At 36.7% G+C, this 20,136-nt stretch overlaps 4 protein-coding genes and 1 pseudogene across 6 annotated transcripts in view; 3 read left to right on the top strand and 2 right to left on the bottom strand.

The window, feature by feature from the left end:
- Positions 1 to 63: 63 nt before the first annotated feature.
- LOC145732921 (homeobox protein ceh-30-like) lies at positions 64 to 2,272 on the bottom strand. The gene is made up of 3 exons (XM_081985470.1): positions 1,243 to 2,272; positions 538 to 820; positions 64 to 487 (listed from the first exon to the last, which is right to left on the bottom strand). Exons 1-3 carry the CDS (start codon positions 1,310 to 1,312, stop codon positions 256 to 258), a joined length of 585 nt encoding a protein of 194 aa, XP_081841596.1. The 5' UTR covers positions 1,313 to 2,272; the 3' UTR covers positions 64 to 255.
- Positions 2,273 to 2,521: 249 nt separating this feature from the next.
- On the top strand, positions 2,522 to 5,729 carry LOC145732913 (uncharacterized). The gene is made up of 2 exons (XM_081985461.1): positions 2,522 to 2,880; positions 2,936 to 5,729. The coding sequence occupies exon 2, from the start codon at positions 2,936 to 2,938 to the stop codon at positions 5,564 to 5,566; it is 2,631 nt and encodes an 876-aa protein (XP_081841587.1). The 5' UTR covers positions 2,522 to 2,880; the 3' UTR covers positions 5,567 to 5,729.
- A 2,701-nt stretch (positions 5,730 to 8,430) lies between these two features.
- Positions 8,431 to 20,136, top strand: part of unc-13 (protein unc13 homolog) — a 68,802-nt gene continuing 57,096 nt past the window's right edge. For all 3 annotated transcript variants that reach the window (XM_081985458.1, XM_081985459.1, XM_081985457.1), the window contains exons 1-4: positions 8,431 to 8,702; positions 13,520 to 14,053; positions 18,511 to 18,540; positions 19,525 to 19,627. In XM_081985458.1, the coding sequence (XP_081841584.1) occupies positions 14,032 to 14,053; positions 18,511 to 18,540; positions 19,525 to 19,627 (155 nt within the window). In that variant the 5' untranslated portion in view covers positions 8,431 to 8,702; positions 13,520 to 14,031. The remainder of the gene's footprint in view (positions 8,703 to 13,519; positions 14,054 to 18,510; positions 18,541 to 19,524; positions 19,628 to 20,136) is intronic.
- On the bottom strand, positions 9,875 to 11,445 carry LOC145732919 (succinate--CoA ligase [ADP/GDP-forming] subunit alpha, mitochondrial-like). The gene is made up of 5 exons (XM_081985468.1): positions 11,313 to 11,445; positions 11,063 to 11,261; positions 10,481 to 10,712; positions 10,129 to 10,427; positions 9,875 to 10,072 (listed from the first exon to the last, which is right to left on the bottom strand). The coding sequence occupies exons 1-5, from the start codon at positions 11,412 to 11,414 to the stop codon at positions 9,927 to 9,929; spliced, it is 978 nt and encodes a 325-aa protein (XP_081841594.1). The 5' UTR covers positions 11,415 to 11,445; the 3' UTR covers positions 9,875 to 9,926.
- LOC145732916 (kinesin-like protein KIF3A pseudogene) lies at positions 11,338 to 13,436 on the top strand (annotated as a pseudogene).

Raw genomic sequence — 20,136 nt, 5'->3', positions numbered from 1 at the left:
TTATATACAGGGTAACCTAATTTTTTTTTCGACGCTGTTTAAAATTCAAAAATTACCACTTACTTTGACTAGTCACAAAAAACGCTTTATTAACAATAGACTGGTTACATAACAAACAACTTGGTAAACATAAATAAATAAAAAACACTATCACCTACACTTGTCAATGGTAACATTACTTACTGACTACTATTATATAAAAGTATCTACAATGACTTCTTAATAAACTTAAAAAGACACTTTTCGAGTCACCCATTATAATTGGCAACCCTGTATATAGGTGACATTATGAAAAATGGCGGCCGCCGCCGTACTAAGAAAAGTACAAGGACTTTGAGCGCCGTATCGCACTGGCAACGTTGAAGGGCAACACACTTGTTGTTCGGATTGTTTACGCATATTGGCAACGCTGAGAATTTCCTTTTCGACCGAGGCTTGGTGCCTGAGCTGCTCTAATCTGAGCTGGTTCTGTCTCTTCCATTTGGTTCTAGAACCGTACATTTTTAGTGTGAAACTATCACTCTGGAAACCACCTACCGTCTGTTTTGGTACCACGTCTTCACCTGAGTCTCGCTCAGATTTAGAGCGTCTGCCACGTCACTTCGGTCGGCCACTGACAAATATTTTTGACACCTAAATTTTCGTTCCAGAAAAGCTAACTGGGCGTGAGTGAATGCGGTACGCCTGCGTCGTGGTTTACGCGACTTGGCAACGTCGCAACCATCCGATTGGTCGGTGAGTTGAAGGAAAGCTGACTCATCGTGATTGACTGTAGAGTGCTGGTCGTCTACTGATGATGGTTCTGAGTCAAGATCGAAATCTGTGAAGTTCACAAAACTATTTTTATTCAGTAAATATTTTTGATTTTTTCATGTATGAAAATTAGTTTTTATAGTCATTATTTTTCTTAGTCACCATTCAAAAAAAAACCTCAGTATTCTGTATTTCCTACTCTATGGACATACGCTGGCAGCTTAATTAACAAAAAAAAAACCGTTTTGATGCCTTGAATATGAAATACCTAGAGTATTGTTGTCCCAAGATTTTGAAGAAAACAAAGCAGATTAAAGTAAACAATGAGAAACCGAGTTAATTGGAGGACAGGCTGGTTTTCAAGGGTTAGGTAAGTTTTCCGGTGTTAATTAACAAAGGCCTAAGGCTCCAGAAAAAAAATGTTTTAATCATTAAAAAAATGCAGAAAAAAGGTGTTGTTTTTTAAATTCATTATGAAATAAAACTTACCTTTAGTAGACTCACTCAGAACATCACCGAGTAAGTCTTTGATCAAGAAAGATTTATGGGTTTCTTGCATTCTGATATCAGGTTCAGCAATCCATTAAAAATGACCACCAAATTCAATTAGCACCACTACAAACTTAGTAAACTGCTCTCGCGTTGACCTAATCCGAACTGTAAACTGACACTAACCGTCAGAAAAATCGTCCGGATAAACACCCCAAAGTTGGCAATAAGCGGTCTAAACCGGAGATTTTTACCCCCCATTTAGGGATTTTACCGTAGAAACCGCCCTCCCTTTACTAAACGCTCCGCCTACTTGTAGGTCAACCGGCCAATCAGAGGATAGAAATGCGGTTTCTGAAGGGTATAGGGGTAGTTTGCCCTACAGAGGGTTATGTTGATCTCCCTTATACGGACGTTTTGTGTATGTTTAGTTTCAGGAAATTGTTATAAATATAATTTTTAATTTCATGAAGTGTGGTTCAGAAAATTTGAAATAATAGCAAAATTATGTCAACTTAATTGTCTTGTACTTTAGATGCTATTTGTAAAAACCTTTTACTAGAAAATTCTCAAAAATACTGCAATCTGATGGTCCAATTTATACTTGTGTTTGCAAAAAAAAAAAATCAAAACATAAATAAGATCAGATCGGTAATCCCGATGGTAATAATAGGGGGGCCCCTAAAAACAATAAGAGACCTCGCCCTTGTAAAACACTCGAGCGGCTCTAACGACCGCAAATCGACGAAACGATTCCTGCAGTGAAATAACGATGTCCTGCTAGGGCTCCGGGACAAAAAGAGCCCCATGTCAAGGACCTGCACGCGTCCAAGTGATTATTTTTCAGTCAGTACTTGCACTGTTATATAGATAACGAGATTTGTGTGCGAATCACCCTCTTAAGTTCGTTTTTTTTTCCATTTGAGTCGGTATGTACAGGGTGTAAAATATCAGAAAGCTTCAGTCTTTTCTATTAGGTTAGGTGTACAGTGTGCGTCACGTGACCAACTGCCAGAGGTGATGTGATCATGTGACAGGATTAGTTATACAAAATCAAAGGTCACGTGACAATTGTGTCAACTTGAATGGGCTTGTAGGAAATTGCAAAAAAAGATTAAGGTTACTGGTAGAAAATACATTTTTAGGCACAATCCATGTTACACCATCTTCAAACCTCCAATAGCTTAAAACTACTGTCGAACGTCAGAAACTCATGCTCATGCAGCGTTGCCAGTGTGACGCTGTTACTTCCGCTATCCTGCTATCGTTAGCACTGTTAGCAGTAGTAACTTAATCAGTGAGTTTTTTCACTTAAAAGTTAAGCTTTATTTAACTTACTCCCATTTGCACCGTCGTACTTTAAGCTGAGGTTAAGTTTAGTAGTAAGTGTGGTTCGGACAGTGACTCTTCTCTTACCTATATTGTCACAGTCTAACCTTCCTTCGACGGTGCAAGTGACAATTCAAACAATCAATTTAAAACAAAGTAAGTCCAGCATTTTACAGCTCGATGGTCTCTTAGATTAAAAAATCAAAAATTTAAATAACAAACAGGACTAATGAAAACCTAATTTACATTGAATGGTTATGCAAAATGATTTATTTTCAGGCAGTCTAACTGGATTTTCCACTAGTAAAGGTAAGTATTTTTCCTAATATTTATTTCAAAAAATACTAAAAAATACGGTATTTAGATGATTAAACTATGGCTGATTCTCCTGTTGGCTAGAACTATAACGGGACATTGTAGGATTGGTTTGAGACCTTCAACAGTAATCTGCGAGAACACCACCTTGGAAGATTATGTGGTCGAGGCTATGGAGTTGGACTTCTGGAACCCAGGACAGGAATTATCAATCAAAGACTCAAAGATCCCGATTATATACAGGATGCTTAATGTTGATAGCAAAACAGATTTTATCAAAATATCAGTGAATTTTTGTGAAGTGAGAGAAGTCGTAGTTGGGGCTTTCAGTGATTTGTACTCACTGCAAGAAATTGACTTAGGGTTCAATGAAATTACTGATTTGAGTTTTATGACTGCTTGGTGCCCAGTGATTGTGAATTTAACACATAATTTGATTGAGGTGGTGGATTTTGCTAGTTTTGATGAAAATTTGATGAGTTTGGATTTGTCTTTTAATCGAATTTTAACGATTTCGTTGGGTGACACAGTGCCAAGGTGTTTGTATCTAAATGATAACAGAATCACAGAGTTGGAGTTGCACATGGATTTCAACTCAAAAGAATTTGCGCTCTACATATTCAACAATAATATCAACGGATTTAGAATCAAAGATGCTAAGAAGTTTTTTACTAACACAGTTAATGGAAGGGAGCTACATTTATTAGATTTCTCAAACTCTATTACAAACTTAAGTAGGTTACCACATGAATATTGGCAGTTTTACAGTATATATTTGTCCAACAACAAATTGAAAAGGCTGGAGGAATCCAGGATTGATTTTTCCGACAAATATATCATAGACTTTTCCAATTGCTCTCTGGAATACGTCAACCCTACAGTGTTTCAAAAAATGAACAATATTAATACTTTGAACTTAAGTCACAACGTATTGAATCTACTCAGTCGGAGGTATTTTTATCAGAGCACTATCTCTTCTTTGGACTTGTCCTACAATCTCATCGAGTCGATTACTTCAGTTTTCGATGAGTCATCTATTAAAAACATCAATTTAAGCTACAATAAAATTAAGAAAGTCAACTTATACAGTTTCCAAAACATGAAAACTTTAACGAGTTTGGACTTGCATGGGAATCCAAACCTTGAATTGAAAACTGGTGCTTTTCGGACTTGTCACGAGCTAAACAAGCTAAATTTGGCATCGTGTAATATGTCTACGTTGATCCCGGATGCTCTGATAGGGCTAAACTCCCTTAAGGTACTCAACCTTAGTTGCAACTCTTTCCAAATGCTCCAACCACAAACTTTTAAGCATTTAACTCAAGTTGAGCAAATTGATTTAAGCTACAATCAATTGACTGTGTTACCAAGCATGTTGTTTAGTTCGTTACCGATTAGCTCGGTGAATTTGTCAGGGAATAATTTGAGCACAATAGAGCCCCAGGCCTTTTACAACTTATCCCAACTTAATCACATGGAAATCAATGAGAATAAGAACAAACTGACTATTCAAAATGAAGCTTTTTATGGCATAAGAACAGTAGGGGAAATCCAAATCCAACACAGCACAATACGTAAATTCAGTATCCAAGCTTTTAACCGAATTGATAATTTTGAAACTTTGGACTTAAAAGATACTATAATAGAAGATGAAGTGGACTTTTACCACCACAAGAACTACAACATCAACCTGAAGCAACTACACTTAACCATAAAGGGACTTATACAGCCAAAAACTTTCACTAAACTGGTGTATTTAGAAAAACTTTGCATTTGGAACTCGGAAGTGGAAGCTGTGGAACCGAAAGCTTTCCAAGGTCTGTACAATTTAAAAAATTTTCAATTACCTGGTAGTAAGGTAAAGAAACTGTCTGAAGGAGCCTTAGAAGGGCTTTTTCACCTTGAAAGCCTTGACGCTGCAAGTCTGTTTAACAATACTGTCAAGCTCCACAGTGGAACTTTTAAGCATTTGCACCAAATTGAACTTCTGGATTTATCCAGGCTGCAGTTGAATCAAATTGAGCCGAAGGCTTTTCAGGGCTTGAGGAATTTGCATTGTTTAAACTTGAGTGGGAACCAGTTAGTGAAATTCACCGATTTAACTTTCACTGGGCTGTTACAACTGGAAAAACTCGATCTAAGCCACAATTTTCTAAGTTTTCTGGAAAGGAGTTATTTTCGAGGATTAGACAATTTAAAAGAGTTGGATTTGAGTAATAATAAAATCAGCGATATGGACTGGGGAGCTTTACAGGCTTTCCCCAATTTAATTCACCTCAACCTAGCCCACAACAATTTGACGGAGTTTAAAGTGGGAGCATTCTCCAACTTGTTGGTTTTAAACCACTTGAATCTGGCACAAAACAGCATTAGCGAGTTACTGTTTGAGTCATTTCTGCCTTTGACGTCACTGGAAAGTCTCAACCTGGAGGATAACAATCTTAAAACTATCAAACACATTTCGTTGGCCTCAAATTTAAAATCGTTGAAGAGAATAGGGATCGCCAACAATAAGTGGAAATGCGAGTATTTGGCGGAAATTCTGGTTACTTTCCGGAATCGACCCATTCAGTATGATACAACGCAACCAGCGTTTTATGAGGATAACATTGATGGGATTCGGTGTATTGATCTTTGCAAGTATCTATTGTGTTTACAAGATTCTCACGGGATTAACTAGAGTGTTTTTTAGTCTTTATACAAAGTAAACAAAAATGATAGTTTAATAAAAAATCAAACTTTCTGTATATTACTAAAGTTAATCATTTCTTGGTGATAAGTGGGGGTTTTTCGAAGGACAACTCAATTCAACGTGCAAATGTAATATATTTTGAAACAGGTAATTATTGCATTGTTTTTTTGCTTAAGTCACATCTTTTCACAGTCATGATCCATTATTGTGTGTTGGCCGTTTTTTTATTTAAATTAAAGTCAAAGCAAGTCAATTAGACCAAATATTCAAATTGTCTTCAGGTCCGGCCTTTCCGTACTTCAGCAAATTTTTAAATTCAAACTGTTTATGCACTTGCAAGTTGTTTGATCCAACTTTCCAACTCTTGTCTGTACATTGTATTGTTAAAAACATTTTACTGCTGAATAAAGTATGTATTTGAACGCTTTTCTGTCAAGTACAGTCCTGTACTGGCGATAACATACCGCTTACGAGTGCCTCTGTTTATTTGGCATTTATGTATTCATAGTCTCGACTGTGCTTTGCTAACTTCTTCAATCCGTATCTATTACCATGTAAATAAACTCATTTCGAATTCATGTTATTCGGAGACGCGTATCTGCGGCCCTTAGCGATTTTTTCCAGGGCCCTAAAGGGCCTACCAACCGTTCGCTTGTGTCACAATATTGTTGTAAAAGTGATGCAGTAATTATTATTTAGATATATTTTGATATATTATGTAGCCTGAGGGAGGATGGAGGGTGGCCACTCGAAACGTCGCCGAGCCGGAAAGGGCTTTCATTGCGCCCTTTATACGAATCCCGCAACGAAAACCGAAATAAAACTGAAACCATTTTCATACATCGCAGCTTGTTTTCAAATGGTTACCGTGGATTTTTCTGCAAACGAGATGATGTAAAAGACCTTTAGTGATCTGCTACAATGTTAATTTTTTCGAATAATAATAATAATAAAAACCGTTACAAAGTTAATGAACTCGACACACTCTGACGTGCCAGTCAGTCTGTGATTGCGTAAACCTTCTTAATAATGAATTAATAAACTAATACAATCATAATATAAAATTGGTGCAAATCAACTGTATACCAGAGCATGATACTTCATGTAATGCAAATAATGCCGTAGGCGGAACTTTTTAAATGAAAATTTTACGGTTTAAAAAGTCGCCTTAACGAGGCTAACGCAGATTTAATTGGATCGCATTTTTACCCTGTTTTGCAGAGCAGCAACGAACAAAATAAAACTATTTTTAAAGGAGTTTTGTTAACTACAAAATCAAAGAGCGATTTAAATCGTAGAGTGTGTCGTCAACCGTAAAGCCGACAGCTACGGGGGTAGTTTATGCAGTAAATAAGATGTTTTGAATACATTATGGGAGGGTTGGCAATCTCGGTTTCAGTAATAGGCCTCGTTAGAGGGATAATAGTTGCAAATTTGCGGCCCGGGTGTCAAATTAGGGCCAATCAACGAGACATTTGTCGTCGAACGACGCTCTTTGTTGGTTAAATAACGAAGAGATTTTGCAACCACCCTCCTATGGATAAAATGCTTTCAGTTATTTAATAGAAAAATGTTTTTTCCTTTACAATAAAACATTTTATGTTTTCAGTGTTGTACATTTTTTACTGTTTCTCCTATATTAAGTTAAACAAACGATTAAAACAGTGCCTACCTACCTAAAACTCTCCCCTTCCAAAGATTGAATATTCACAGGGGTAATTTATCCAGGGCGGATCCAGCCTAATCCCGGTAATCTTCCCTGAAAGTGATAGCGTTTGTTTGCCATTATTAGCAGCTATTCAAACGGTTGCTTTGATTTAAACCACTTTGGATTATTTTTTTAATCAAAATGACTATTGAAACTTTCTACGATGTTTAAAGGAAAACATCAGCCACGTGCTTATTAGCATTATTTGTATATCTAACTGAATTAACTAGATAATATCAAAAAGTTTTAAAAAACTATTTATTTTTTTAAGAAAGCGGTTTTGTCTATCAATGTGTACGTTCACCCGACGTCAGCAGCTTAGAAGCTAAGTAAGCAGTCATAACAAACTAAATAGGACCGCTTACTTAACCTCTAAGCCGCTGACGTCAGATGAACGTACCCATTATCTTTTTTACGAGACCATTCGGCAACATGGCATCAGTGTGTTTTTAAGGTTAGCAAAGGACAGAAACATATTCATTGACAATTGACAGTGTTTCAGTTGTTTACCGATTTGACAAGACTCACAAGGGTGAGGTAAAGCTGGTAAAAAACAATATAAAACAAGAGCGAAAAAATTAAATCAGAATCGTTATTGCTTTACTTGAAATGTGCAGGCTGGTGTTGGTAGTGATTCTGGACTGTGTGTGTTATTTTCTTGATGGTAAACCTGCAATGTAAGGTAAGCAGCAAACTCTCTATATGTCACATAAAACAGCTCGCAAATACCAGCCACTGTTCGCTCTCACTGAATTGTTTAGACATTTTCAATTAACTAAAATATCAAAATATGAAAAACAACGGGGAAAGTTTGAAGAAACTGTCAACAAACGCCAAACACCCAAAATTAAGGTGGGTTTGTACAGCGCACAATGCATAACTTAATGCACAGCATCGCACAAGTTATCACAACAATATTTTTGGGGGTTTATACAGTGGCATAAGATACAATTTTTTTACCAATGAGCAGCGTTGAAATAGACACGTGACACACTAAAATTTTAGTGTCGAATGTTAATTTTGTGTCACCTTTCATCTGTCATTTATGAATATGTCAATTTTGAAATGACGTTGCGGGCAGCGCCAACGCCGAATTTTCCCGAATTTTAACGATTGGTTAAACAACATACGTTAATGCACCGCCACATTTTAATGACGGTGTTTGTCGTTTTATACACAAACGTATGCAGATGTAGTAAGAAATATGTTTTTTTTATTATTATTTCGTGTAGTTGAGTGCAAGTTGTGAGTGAAAAAGAAAGGTTCATTCCTGATCCAGTATAAGGCTTTTTATACACAATCAAGTCCAGTCTAAATAAATTGGTGAGAACATTTGTTTTGGAAAGTACAACACACAGCAAACTAGTTTAAACACTGTTCAATGCAAGAAGAGAATCTGTAAATCCTTGAAACTAGGTAAGCAAAACTTATACTTATTACTTATTACCAAGAACATTCATTCAAAATTATTTTTGTTGCTCTCACAATGAAGGATGCTTTAAAATAAAACTCACATACCTGCGCATGTAACAAGTACCTAATAAGTCTACTGTACTAGAAAGCACTTGTACCTACCATTGAGTATAGTGTTGGAGTAAAATCATCCCACTTCAAAGTGTTCAACCACTGTTGAGTTACATCCGATTTTTTGTTGGGCTTTTTCCTGAATTGCTGTTACAATGTGATTTGAAAAACTTATGAACGGCAGCAAACAAAAATAACTTACGCAAATAACCTCAAGTCTTGATTTTAAACCGTAAAAATTCATCTAATTCTCAAAAAACTGAATTTTCACAATACAAACTGTCACCACTATTCCCGCCATATTGGAATTTTTGACAAGCACCTTCTAGGCTTTCTAGTATAGTAGGCTGTGCTTAATGACATCAAAATTCCGTTTCCTTCAATTCACAACTAATAGACAAGGAACGACAATTATTACATCACTGCCGCTAGCCTTGTCTACGTGTTCCTTTCTTTTTTCAAATTTAATGAACTTAATAGTCAATATCAATACTCATCGATACTGGCAACACTGCAACAGTAGCATTTTAGACCTGGCAACATCTTAAAATCGAAAAATAATGGCAATGACAGACAGTGAAGGTAACATAACCTCAAAACTAATAAAAAATTATTTGTGTTTGTGTTGGAAACTGTTGTTTTATTTTACGTTTTTAAAGCATTATGCAAACGTTTGAAAATTAAGATAAAAACCACACAAGCAGATCAAATTTTCACAGGTAATTAAAGAACTTTTTATATTATCATAAACTTGCCTATGCGCCTAATAAAGTAATGAAATTACAAAACCCATACCTAATTTTTGATAAATGTTTAACGTTAAACTACCAAAATGCGTGAGTTTAGTTTAATTCTGGTTTAAGCATAAACGTTTTCTTTCACTAAGCTTAATTTGCACCGTAGTATTTTAAGTCAAGCTTAAGTGTGGTTGAGACTGGGACAATACAAGTGAAAAATGTCACAGTCTGAACCACACTTAACTGAAGCCTGGCTTAAAGTTTGACGGTCCAACTGGTGGTTAACCTCGTTTGAATACAACTATGTTAAAACAAAAACGGTGTGTCATATGCACTTTAGTTGTGAAAAACTGTAATTTCTGGCAACTTGACTGCTATTTTAAACTTGATGCAATTTTAAATTAATCATCTCCTGTAGCAACGTTTCTCCAATTTTAGCTGGTGACTTCGTCACTTTTACTCCAACGGCCTCGAGTGACTCGATTTTATCATTGGCTTTCCCTTTACCCCCCGAAATAATCGCACCTAAAACCAATACAAACTATAAACCAATCAGGGTAATATGTTCTACTTGCACTGACCGGCGTGCCCCATTCGACGACCTGGGGGAGCCGTAAGCCCAGCAATGAACGCCACCACTGGTTTCATAGAGTTTCCATGGTTGTGCTCTTTTAGGTATTCGGCGGCTCGTTCCTCTTCTTGCCCCCCAATTTCGCCAATCAGAACAATCCCTTTCGTTTCGGGATCGTGCAGAAAAATGTCCAGACAATCCACGAAATTGGTGCCATTGAATGGATCCCCTCCAACTCCGATACACAAAGACTGGCCTAACCCGACTTCACTGGTTTGTTGTACCGCTTCGTAGGTTAAAGTCCCCGACCTGGATTTTTGATTAAAACAATATTACTTGGTGAACTAGGTTCAGGGAATAACCTGGAAACTATGCCCACTTTGCCCTTTTTGTGAATAAAGGCAGGCATGATTCCCATTTTGCAAGCGCCCGGATGGATTACTCCAGGACAATTGGGACCGACCATTCTGGACTTGTTTTGTCTGAGTAGTTGGTACTTGATCCGCACCATATCGTGTTGAGGAATACCTTCGGTGATGACGACAATCAGCTCCATCTGGGCGTCTATGGCTTCCTGAATTGCCTTGGCTCCACCTGGAATATAGTAGAGAGTGCCAAAATTAAAGAAACTAACTTGCTTCCACATGCATTCTAACACTGATAAATCCTCCGAATTTAATTTTTTAATTAATAGGAAAATAGACAAAAATACACCGACAGCACCACCTGGCTTTCATATATGAAAACTACAATTTCACATAAACCATTCCCAAGATAAATCCACTGCAAAACCATAGACCACTAACATATTCAAGAATCCATAGTCTCCGTAATATCGATTTGGTTTCGTGTTTTGTAAATGTGAATGCAAGAGGGAGCTGACAACGCAAATCAATATTAGCTACAAATACAAGCAGAGTACAGAAACAGCATAAGTATTTCACCTGGAGGTGGTACAAATACTACAGTAGCCGTAGCCCCTGTAGCTTCTTTGGCCTCTTTTACAGAATTGAAAACTGGTCGATCCAAATGAGTTTTTCCGCCTTTTCCCGGTGAAACTCCCCCCACCAAATTTGTTCCGTATTCTATGGCTTGTTTACTGTGAAAAGTACCCTGTTTTCCTGTGAAACCTTGACAAATAACCTACAAAACTTTTCATCAAAAACATTAATTTAGTATTCAAGCGTACTTTACCTTTGTGGTCTTATCAATTCGCAAGTTTTTCCTTGTTTCATCGTAGCTGAGTTGCCTGACAAAAACCTTATTGGCAAAAAGTTTTACCATATGCAGTGACATAACTGACAGTATACTTGACAATGATGGAACAAAAAGCTGAAAGTGTTAAAGTTTTCATTCGAATCTGTCCCCACCAAACTCTAAACTCCCAAGTCCAACTAACTGAAAAAGACACCTTGGAATTAACCTGGAAACCTGAAAAAACCTTCAGGTTTGATAAAATTTTTGATGCAACAGCTACTCAGTTAGAGATCTACCAAACTGTAGCAGCTCCTACAGTGGACAAGGCTTTGAGAGGCTACAATGGGACTATACTAACTTACGGCCAATCCGGCACTGGCAAAACATTTACCATATTTGGGAAAATTGACAATCCTGAACTTAGAGGCATCATCCCAAATGTGTTCTCCCACCTGTTCACTCAGATCTCGTTAGCGCCCCCCTCAACATCGTACGCCATCACCATAACCTTTCTGGAGATCTACAACGAGGAGATCAAAGATCTGCTGTGCAATTCTTCGAAGAAGCTTGAAATTAAGGAAAACCCTGACCTGGGTGTGTACGTCAAAAATTTAACTGGAATGACGGTGGAATCAATGCACCAGGTGTTGAATGTGTTACTAGAAACCAGTAAAACACGGGCACAAGCTTCAACCAACTTGAATTTCTCCAGCTCCAGGTCTCACGCAATTTTTGGTATCCATTTACAAGCGCACCACGAAGATGGCTCCACCACTTTAGGAAAACTGAACCTGGTGGATTTGGCCGGTTCTGAAAGGGTCTCCAAAAGTCTAGCTACAGGTGATCGATTAAAGGAGGCTGCCAAAATTAATCTCTCTCTTAGCGTTTTAGGAAATGTCATTTCAGCTCTTGTTGATGGTACTTCCACGTACATCCCTTATAGAAACTCTAAGCTGACTAGATTGTTGCAAGACTCTTTAGGAGGTAATTGTATGACGTCAATGATTGCCACTGTAAATCCTGAAGAACTAGATGAAACTTATTACACGTTAATGTACGCCCAAAGGGCTGGTAAAATTCAAAACTTAGTGAAGAAAAATTTGGATCAAGTAAACCTTCTTGAGGGGTTTGAGAAAAAAATTGCTAGTTTACGGCAGCAACTCCAGGAACTAGAGCAGCAGCCTTGTTTGAAAAAAAAGAAGAAAAAGAAACAGTTTCACCTGGAAGCCATTGAGAAACAGAAGAAAGTGCTACAGGATCGTATAACAACTTTACAGAGAAAGGTTTTGATTGGTGGGGAAAATTTACTGGAGAAGGCTGAGCTACAGCGGGAACTCTTGGAGTACAGTTCCAGCCAGTTGAAAATTCTGGATAGCTCTCATCAACTTCTCCGAGACACTTTAGACAATAAAAAACTAGAACAAGAGGTAGTGTCAAGAAAAAGCCTTAGCCTACAAGAGGAAGATGCGCTTTTAGACCTTCAAATTGCGGAAACCGAGAGGAAACTTGCTAAAACCGAAAAATTGCTTCTCCTCAAAGAGAGCGAGTACCAGAACGAGATAGGCAATCTGCTGCACACCAACAAAACCTTGGCACGTGACTTGGCCCTAGCCAATTACGTAATATATCGCTGCATTGATGAAACCCATTTGGAGGACATTAAGAGAAATTTAGTTTGGGACAGTGACCTACAAGAGTATCGTTTGAACTATGTGGCTCATTGCGGTAATAACCTGAAGAAGATCAGTCTGGAAGCAGGACCTAAACGTCCAGTACGATTTCCGGTAAAACAGCGGTTTCGAAAGTATTAAATCGATGCAGAAAAAGCGGGCAAAAGGTGCTTGACCTATGACCTCAGCTATACACGGCAACGAAACTAGATTCTTTATGCAGCTGCCAGTTTCGGTTTAAATGCAGCAGCTTGCCAGTTTATTTTTATGTTGAGTTTTATTTCAAGCAAGTTGTAAGAGTAACGACAGTTGATTCCAATGAGTGTATGTTAAGTCACTCAAGTAATCTAATCTGTTTGATGCAAATTGCGACATTAGATTTTTGACATTGGCCAACATATTGTTTTAAAATTACCTGTAACACAATGAAGAAATTACATATTTTAAAAATAATTAATGTCATTAAGTTCGTTTTTGTGTGCAATAATTGCCAGTTATTAAGGAAAAGTTTACACAAAACTCGGTTTGTTTCAGGCAAATTTCGACCATAACGACAAGATGGAGATTCACATTGACATTATCAGAAATGAAGTATAAAAATACAGTCTGATAAAAAACAAACAATCAAGGTCCTAGAGAACGTCGCCTACAAACGAGATATCGGCAATAATAATTACTGCTTCCCGGAAACGACGTTTTGATTCAATTTTATCCCGTTTAAACGGCCGCCTCCGTCAATTCCCAAAACCGCCGCCTCTGTATGCGCACGCGTCCCGCCGCCTGGATAAGGTCGGCGGCGGCGTCGAGACGCGTCCTGGCAAACCGGGACAGTATGGCCGACTTTTTTCGACTCGTCGGACGTCACCATTCGTCCACGGTGACGTCATCACCGTCGCGAAAAACATACCACTTAGTGATATGGTAATATGGACCACGTACGCGTTTCGTACTTTGTATAGTGACACTCGACAGTGATCTAGTGACATTGGATTAGCTTCCCGTTTCCCCCTTAGGGAGACCAGTTTTCCGGGAGGCTGGATTCGAGGATGTCATTGTTGAGTGTTACAGGTTTGTACAGTTTTTTTAATTTTATACACTATTATTTCATTATACACTGATTCAATTCCACTGGTATAATAACAACAGAGTTTGGATGTTAAGGAAAAAATATCACGATGTAAACCCGCTCATTTGCGTCTCGTGCACCGGAACTAGGCAACCCAGATTACGCCTCCGTAAGCCGCTCTACTCTGCCTACGTTTACCTCAGCGGATTAAACCCGGCATAATACTGTCGTGACCGGGTTAATTATACACTACGAAACGAGTGAGAAAAGCCTTGATATTGATGAAGGGTGATTTGGTACGTTTTGCACGGAAACCGAAGGGTCTATTTCATAATGTATTACGTGCCCTAATTTACACTATAACTGTAGTCTTTAAAATAGTCATTTTATACACTCTTAAGTGTATAAACTATAAAGCCCAGCACCCTGTCTATGTCAGTACATATAACACGAAATATTTCACGGACGAGGACAAGAAATAAACCGGAAAATGGCTGTCTTAACGACGTCATAAAATAAAGTGGAGGACAAGACGACGACACTATACATTGTGTCGTTCTCCTGGTTGCATAAATTCAAACTTCTTTGACTTAAACGGTACTTGCAAAGCGAGGTTGCCGTTGTTGTTCACGTCAGCCATTGCCGGTGAATCGCAAATGACAGATGACAGAACAGGATAAAACTTTTTACTTTATATTTTTATGTCATTTGTGAATTGAAAACAATGGAACTATGTACAAAGATTTCTAGAAATTTAAGTTAGTTTGCAAATAAACTTTCGTACTTGCCTAAACTATCAAACGTCATTCTGACATTTTACATAAAAAAAGTTTAGTTGTACTACTCCTGTTTTATCAGCATTTGTACTGTACGTTTTGAGTAGTTTGTCAGGACTATGAAAGTATAAAGTGTATGACTAAAGAACTCAATGTGGAGAATTGCAACAAAAGCGAAAATCCATCGATTTTAAAGTCACGGGAACTGCGATAAATATACCCGATTTATTTTATCGTTTTAACCACGATGATTGATGGTTTATTTTAAATAGGGATCGTAAATTGCCTTTCCGCGATTTCTTTTATGAATCAAACGCCGAATTTCGCGGCAATCCGGTGCGGTAACGACAATTCCGCATCGTTCCATAATGAAAAGTTTTATCGATGTTAAACCTTCGGGCACCCTTGAAATTTCCACGAATCGAACTAATCATACACTATAAAAAACCTATTTATGACCAATCAAAAATTAAAAATCTAAATTTACTTGACATTGAATAGTGGGGGTTTTCATCGCGTGACACAAATCGTTCTAAGTGAAATATAACCCTCGTGTATTGACAATCTGATTCATAAATCATAAAAAGATTTTTTTTTCATAAAACTCATGAAAAAATTACAATACTTACAGTCTGGACGTATTGATTCTTCTGCAAGTTTAATCTAACTGGGACGGCCAGTCCAGTTTTTCTTCCATATGGCTCCAAGCCCAAAAAGTTTTACCATTAGGAAACTCAAGAGTTTTTCTCATTTTAACTTCCAGGTGATAAAACGGCAGGATCAACTAAAAAGTATTTAATTCAAATTCATACGCAATCACTAAAAGTTAAAAACCTAGAAATTCTACTCAAGGAATCCTTGATGAGCTGCTTTATAATAAAATTCTGCACTTTAAAAATTGAATTAAAACTGAATTGAATTATTTTAAATTTAACGGCAGAATAATTTATTTTAGCAGAAGACAGTTATCACATGACTGCATTCAATATTTTAGAACTGCTTGCTCTAGAGAGAAATGATAACACTCGTTTTATGGAAATATGTTAATAGCTGAATTTGTTTATTCTTTAAAGACTGAATCATAAAATTCTAGAACCCAGTAAATGTCTAAACTGCTGTTGTCAGTCGTGTTGTCAATAAACTCACGTCACTTGTCTAAAGGTACTATAGTCTATTTAGAAAAACTAGAAGAAGCCTGTGACATACACAAACAAAAGTTACCAAACAAAATCCCTAGATTTGATTCAGTGGGTTTGGTTCAAAGTGTTTCATAAGTTTCGGATCCAAATGCGTTATGATCTAAACATCACATGATAATTTTAAAATCGCATAGTGGTCACGTGACTTTTGAATCTTAACCGAAAGATAACTTAGAAAACGGCTATGATTTCTGATATGTAAATCATTCCGCCAACTGACCAATCACATTCGATCACTATTGCCAACCTAATTCACATTCACTCCTCTTAGTTTTTAAATAGATTATAGATTAGTTTGCTATAGAATTTCATACATGTTTGCGGATACATATCGAAAATCAAACCAGATTCTATTGACGTCACAGCCAAATTACTTAACATTGTTGTCAAAATGCTAAAACCTCTGCTACTGAAAACTACTACCAAAAGGGTTCTAAACTTTCCAGATGTCTCTAAAAATATCGTAAACCTATCAAGAGTATTTGAAAGTTGTCAGTTCCCTCTAAAATAATATTGAAAATACCAGATACTACTACTGGAAATTTTCAAAAATGTATTTTAAACAACATTGTTGATTTTTCATATTTGACGTCATACTAATTTTGTTTTGTGAATTTCACAATGACAACTCATTTTAATTTCTAGGGTAAAATGAATATTTGATACTAAAATAAATATAGGAAAAAGTGTTTTTTTACTAATCTTATTTTGTTTTAGTGATTGATTATCTCTTCTAAATGATACAGTATCGATACACCATCAGTAAACAGTAAAAAAGCTGAGATTTGAGGATAACGCTTCTGACGTCACTCGATTCATTCGACTATGAGGGGAAAAATTGCCATTTTTCCGTCACGTAACCACAATGAACACAAAACCGTATCGGATTATAAACCATTCAGAGTGACAGGCCTTTCTTACTCATTCCGATCGTTTCGCAAATAAGCTCGACAATGATTTATTGGGTAATAATAGAAATTGCCCCTAAAAAGTGAAAAGCACGTGGAAAACCCATATTTTTGTTCGCACAAATTCGGAGTAGTAGGACATCCGAATTTGCCGCTGCTCTGGAGTTTTTGATCGATATTTCACATCACCGTCAGGTATTTGGCCCCAAAATGGGGTATTAAAGTCTTCAAACTCGTTTTGGGACTTAAAACTTTCAGAATATGCAATTTTCATATGCAAATCTTTAATTTAAAATTTTAGTTTGGTATGTTTTACAGTCACTATTTGAGGAACAAAAGCTATCTTGGTGAAACGAAACTGAACAATACAAATGAAGTAAACAATGGCATTGAATAACGTTTTCCACTACTCTCCAGTCCTATTTAACAGGAAATGACTAGATATGTAGCCCTAGCACCCCTTTTAATGAACAGAACAGTTGCAAAGTTTTCCGGATAGTTCCTAAAAAAGTTTAGTAAAAAAATTTAGATTATGCAAATGTATATTTATCGCAGCTTATCAGATCACCTTGAATTGGAGTGGTTTGCGTATGCAAATCGAACGGTCGACAACGGTTTCCCCGATAAATATGTGTGTTAGGTCGGGTTTTCTGCCTTATAAAAATGCTATAAATGTGTAAAAATATGCCACGAAAGCTTTCAAACCTTTTTTGTGTTTGAGTATTTTTTTTTATTCTTTCGAAGTTGTTTTATCCAGTCGAAACAATGAATAGTGAGAATCTATTAATAAGGTGCAAACCCAAGAGTAAATGGCATTAGCTAGAAAGTTCTAAACTAAGACTTTTTTCATAATTTACACAAGTATGACATACACTTATTTATAGAAAACACTCGGTTCTTTAATGTCCATGATTAAACACGAAAAACCCTTTGAAAGCAGCTGACTGAACGATAAAACCACCTCGAAAAACAGGCTTTCGGTATGAACTTTCCCATTTCCGTAAGCCCCGGAGGGACCCTTAAAATACCGTTTCGCCCAGGAGTGCAGGGCAACTTTATCTGCAAAATCGATACAGAAGCATACCAGGTAGATGCCCTTTAACTAGGTTGTTATAGAGCGTGATTTATTTTAAACCACTGCAACCGATTCTAATTATTTCAACACAAAATGGAAACGAGTGGGCTTGATGGTAGCGGAAAATTTTAAGTAATTTAATGCATCGCGGGAGGAAATCACATTTTCTAGGGCATCGATCAATCGCAAAACCGAACGAAATCCTCTTATCGGCTTGACAGGGGAGTCAAACTAAATTTTCTTCAAAATACAAGATAAAAAAAGTATGTTAGAGAGATAGCAAAAATTCTCAATTTGTTCATTCATGTTCTCACTACAGTTTAATTTTGACATTTGATTTTTTTCAATTAAAGTTTCTTGAAGATGTCTTGAAAGGAGTTTCTCTAGCTGGAAATGTCTCTTAAGATATTGATTATTACACTGATTTTAATTCTGTATATCAAGCATCTTGGTTATGGCAACCCATTTTTTTTTATTACTAATTTGTTTTTGTTGTTACAGTTAAGAAAGCCCGTTACGTTGGAGCACAAGGTAAGTGTCTTCAATCTGGAGTTTATCTGTAAACCTTAATGTAAGGATGTAAGTATTAAATCTATAGCTAATGATGATGATATTTTGAGATTGGTTAATGTTGTCCAAATTTGTACTCTTTCATTATTGTAGAACCATTTTAAATTTACTATAACATTATTTTGTTATGTTTTTTGTTTGTTAAAAAATATGTGATTACTTGCTTATTTGTACTTATCCGCACTAATGGACTTCAACATTTACTGAAAATCCTTTACAGATATTTGATCCATATCTAGGTAAACCGAGTCGGCGATTTCGTATAATAATAGACTGCTGAACGTTAAAGATGGCATCGGATTTTCCGGGGGTTTTCCAACCAGTTTGGCGTCGGAAATTTCATAAAACATCCGGACGCGCCGATATCCTTAGCCTTAGCCCAGAGAGATAAAAAGAGATTTATGAGAAATAGAAAAACGTAAAATCGCTTCAAGCTATTATGTTCAATGCACATATTTCAAAAATGTAACTCTATCCGAGAGTTACATTAATGGTTTTTTAAAAAAGAAAACTTCTTGGCGACGAATCTGTCAAATTACTGCTTATTCCCTCTCTGTTTATTCGATAAATTCTTCGTTCACCTGTGGAAGTTGGCAAACTCGATAAAGCTTGCACGAACATTATTCTGTAATTATATGTAGGTAGTTAATAGCTAGGTAAGCCTTTGAACTATGTTAGGAAACTTGGAGAGGTAATTAATTGATTATAGTTCCCTAAGCAACTTGGTTTTCTCGGCCATATTGCTCAACTTTTCTTGCTTAGGTCGAGATTTGCTATGGTTAAATTAATCTAAAAAGCACCAGATTAGTTAGTAAGCAGTTAATTCCCAAAAACAGTCTTGACTTTAAGTTAAATATTATTAATCTATAGACAGGACATCCTGTAAGATCAAAAAAACTTGAATATTGTTACTACATTTAGTGACATTTGACATTTTGCTTTCAGCCGCCCAATTCAACACTTACGTCACTCTAAAACTTCAAAACGTCAAATCGACAACTGTAACAGTCAAAGGAGCAACGCCATGCTGGGAACAGGATTTCTTATTGTAAGTATTTGCACGTCATAAGAAATCTTAAACCGATAGTCCTAATTATTTAATTTAGCGTTCATAATTTCTAACGGAAAATCCCGCACCTAAAGCCAGGAAAGCTCGTTAAGCTCGACTCGAAGGAATTAGGTTTTGCTCAACAACTTCGACTCGACTAAATTACGTTTAATAAAACACCCTCAGGCCTAACATTTTAAGGAAGCCACTGAATTATTTATCAACACTCGGTTGAGTTTGCTGTTTACCGAAAGTTGACAGGAAACATAAATCCAGGGTGGAATTTTAAAGGATTTCACTTTAAATTGGCTCTCTGTAAATTGGATCATTTTTAACGTGTTGAACAATTACACAGTTGACACACCAATTAAAATTTTGGAAACAGTAGAAAATATAATATAACCTAACTAAGTGATTCATTACATTAATGCTAATGCAGCTTGTTTTGTGGTTTTTAGTTTGTGACCAATCACAACTGCTTAGATATACGCAAATGTTGCACATGTAGA

This window comes from Ips typographus, linkage group LG8 (genome assembly GCF_016097725.1).
Source record: "Ips typographus isolate SLU linkage group LG8, UJ_Ityp_2.0, whole genome shotgun sequence".
In the NCBI taxonomy this organism is placed as follows: domain Eukaryota; kingdom Metazoa; phylum Arthropoda; class Insecta; order Coleoptera; family Curculionidae; genus Ips; species Ips typographus.
This window is presented reverse-complemented; position numbering and strand designations above follow the sequence as displayed.

What these genes read in the sequence shown, in the direction of transcription:
- LOC145732913 (XM_081985461.1), top strand. Translation starts at nt 2,936, where the DNA reads ATGATTAAACTATGGCTGATTCTCCTGTTGGCTAGAACTATAACGGGA.
- LOC145732921 (XM_081985470.1), bottom strand. Translation starts at nt 1,312, where the DNA reads ATGCAAGAAACCCATAAATCTTTCTTGATCAAAGACTTACTCGGTGAT. An exon ending in TCTGAGTGAGTCTACTAAAG is followed by an intron (nt 821 to 1,242) that starts GTAAGTTTTATT and finishes TGAACTTCACAG; the next exon opens with ATTTCGATCTTGACTCAGAA. An exon ending in ACGTGGTACCAAAACAGACG is followed by an intron (nt 488 to 537) that starts GTAGGTGGTTTC and finishes GTACGGTTCTAG; the next exon opens with AACCAAATGGAAGAGACAGA.
- LOC145732919 (XM_081985468.1), bottom strand. Translation starts at nt 11,414, where the DNA reads ATGTCACTGCATATGGTAAAACTTTTTGCCAATAAGGTTTTTGTCAGG. An exon ending in AGTATTTGTACCACCTCCAG is followed by an intron (nt 10,713 to 11,062) that starts GTGAAATACTTA and finishes ACTATATTCCAG; the next exon opens with GTGGAGCCAAGGCAATTCAG. An exon ending in TCGTCGAATGGGGCACGCCG is followed by an intron (nt 10,073 to 10,128) that starts GTCAGTGCAAGT and finishes TATTGGTTTTAG; the next exon opens with GTGCGATTATTTCGGGGGGT.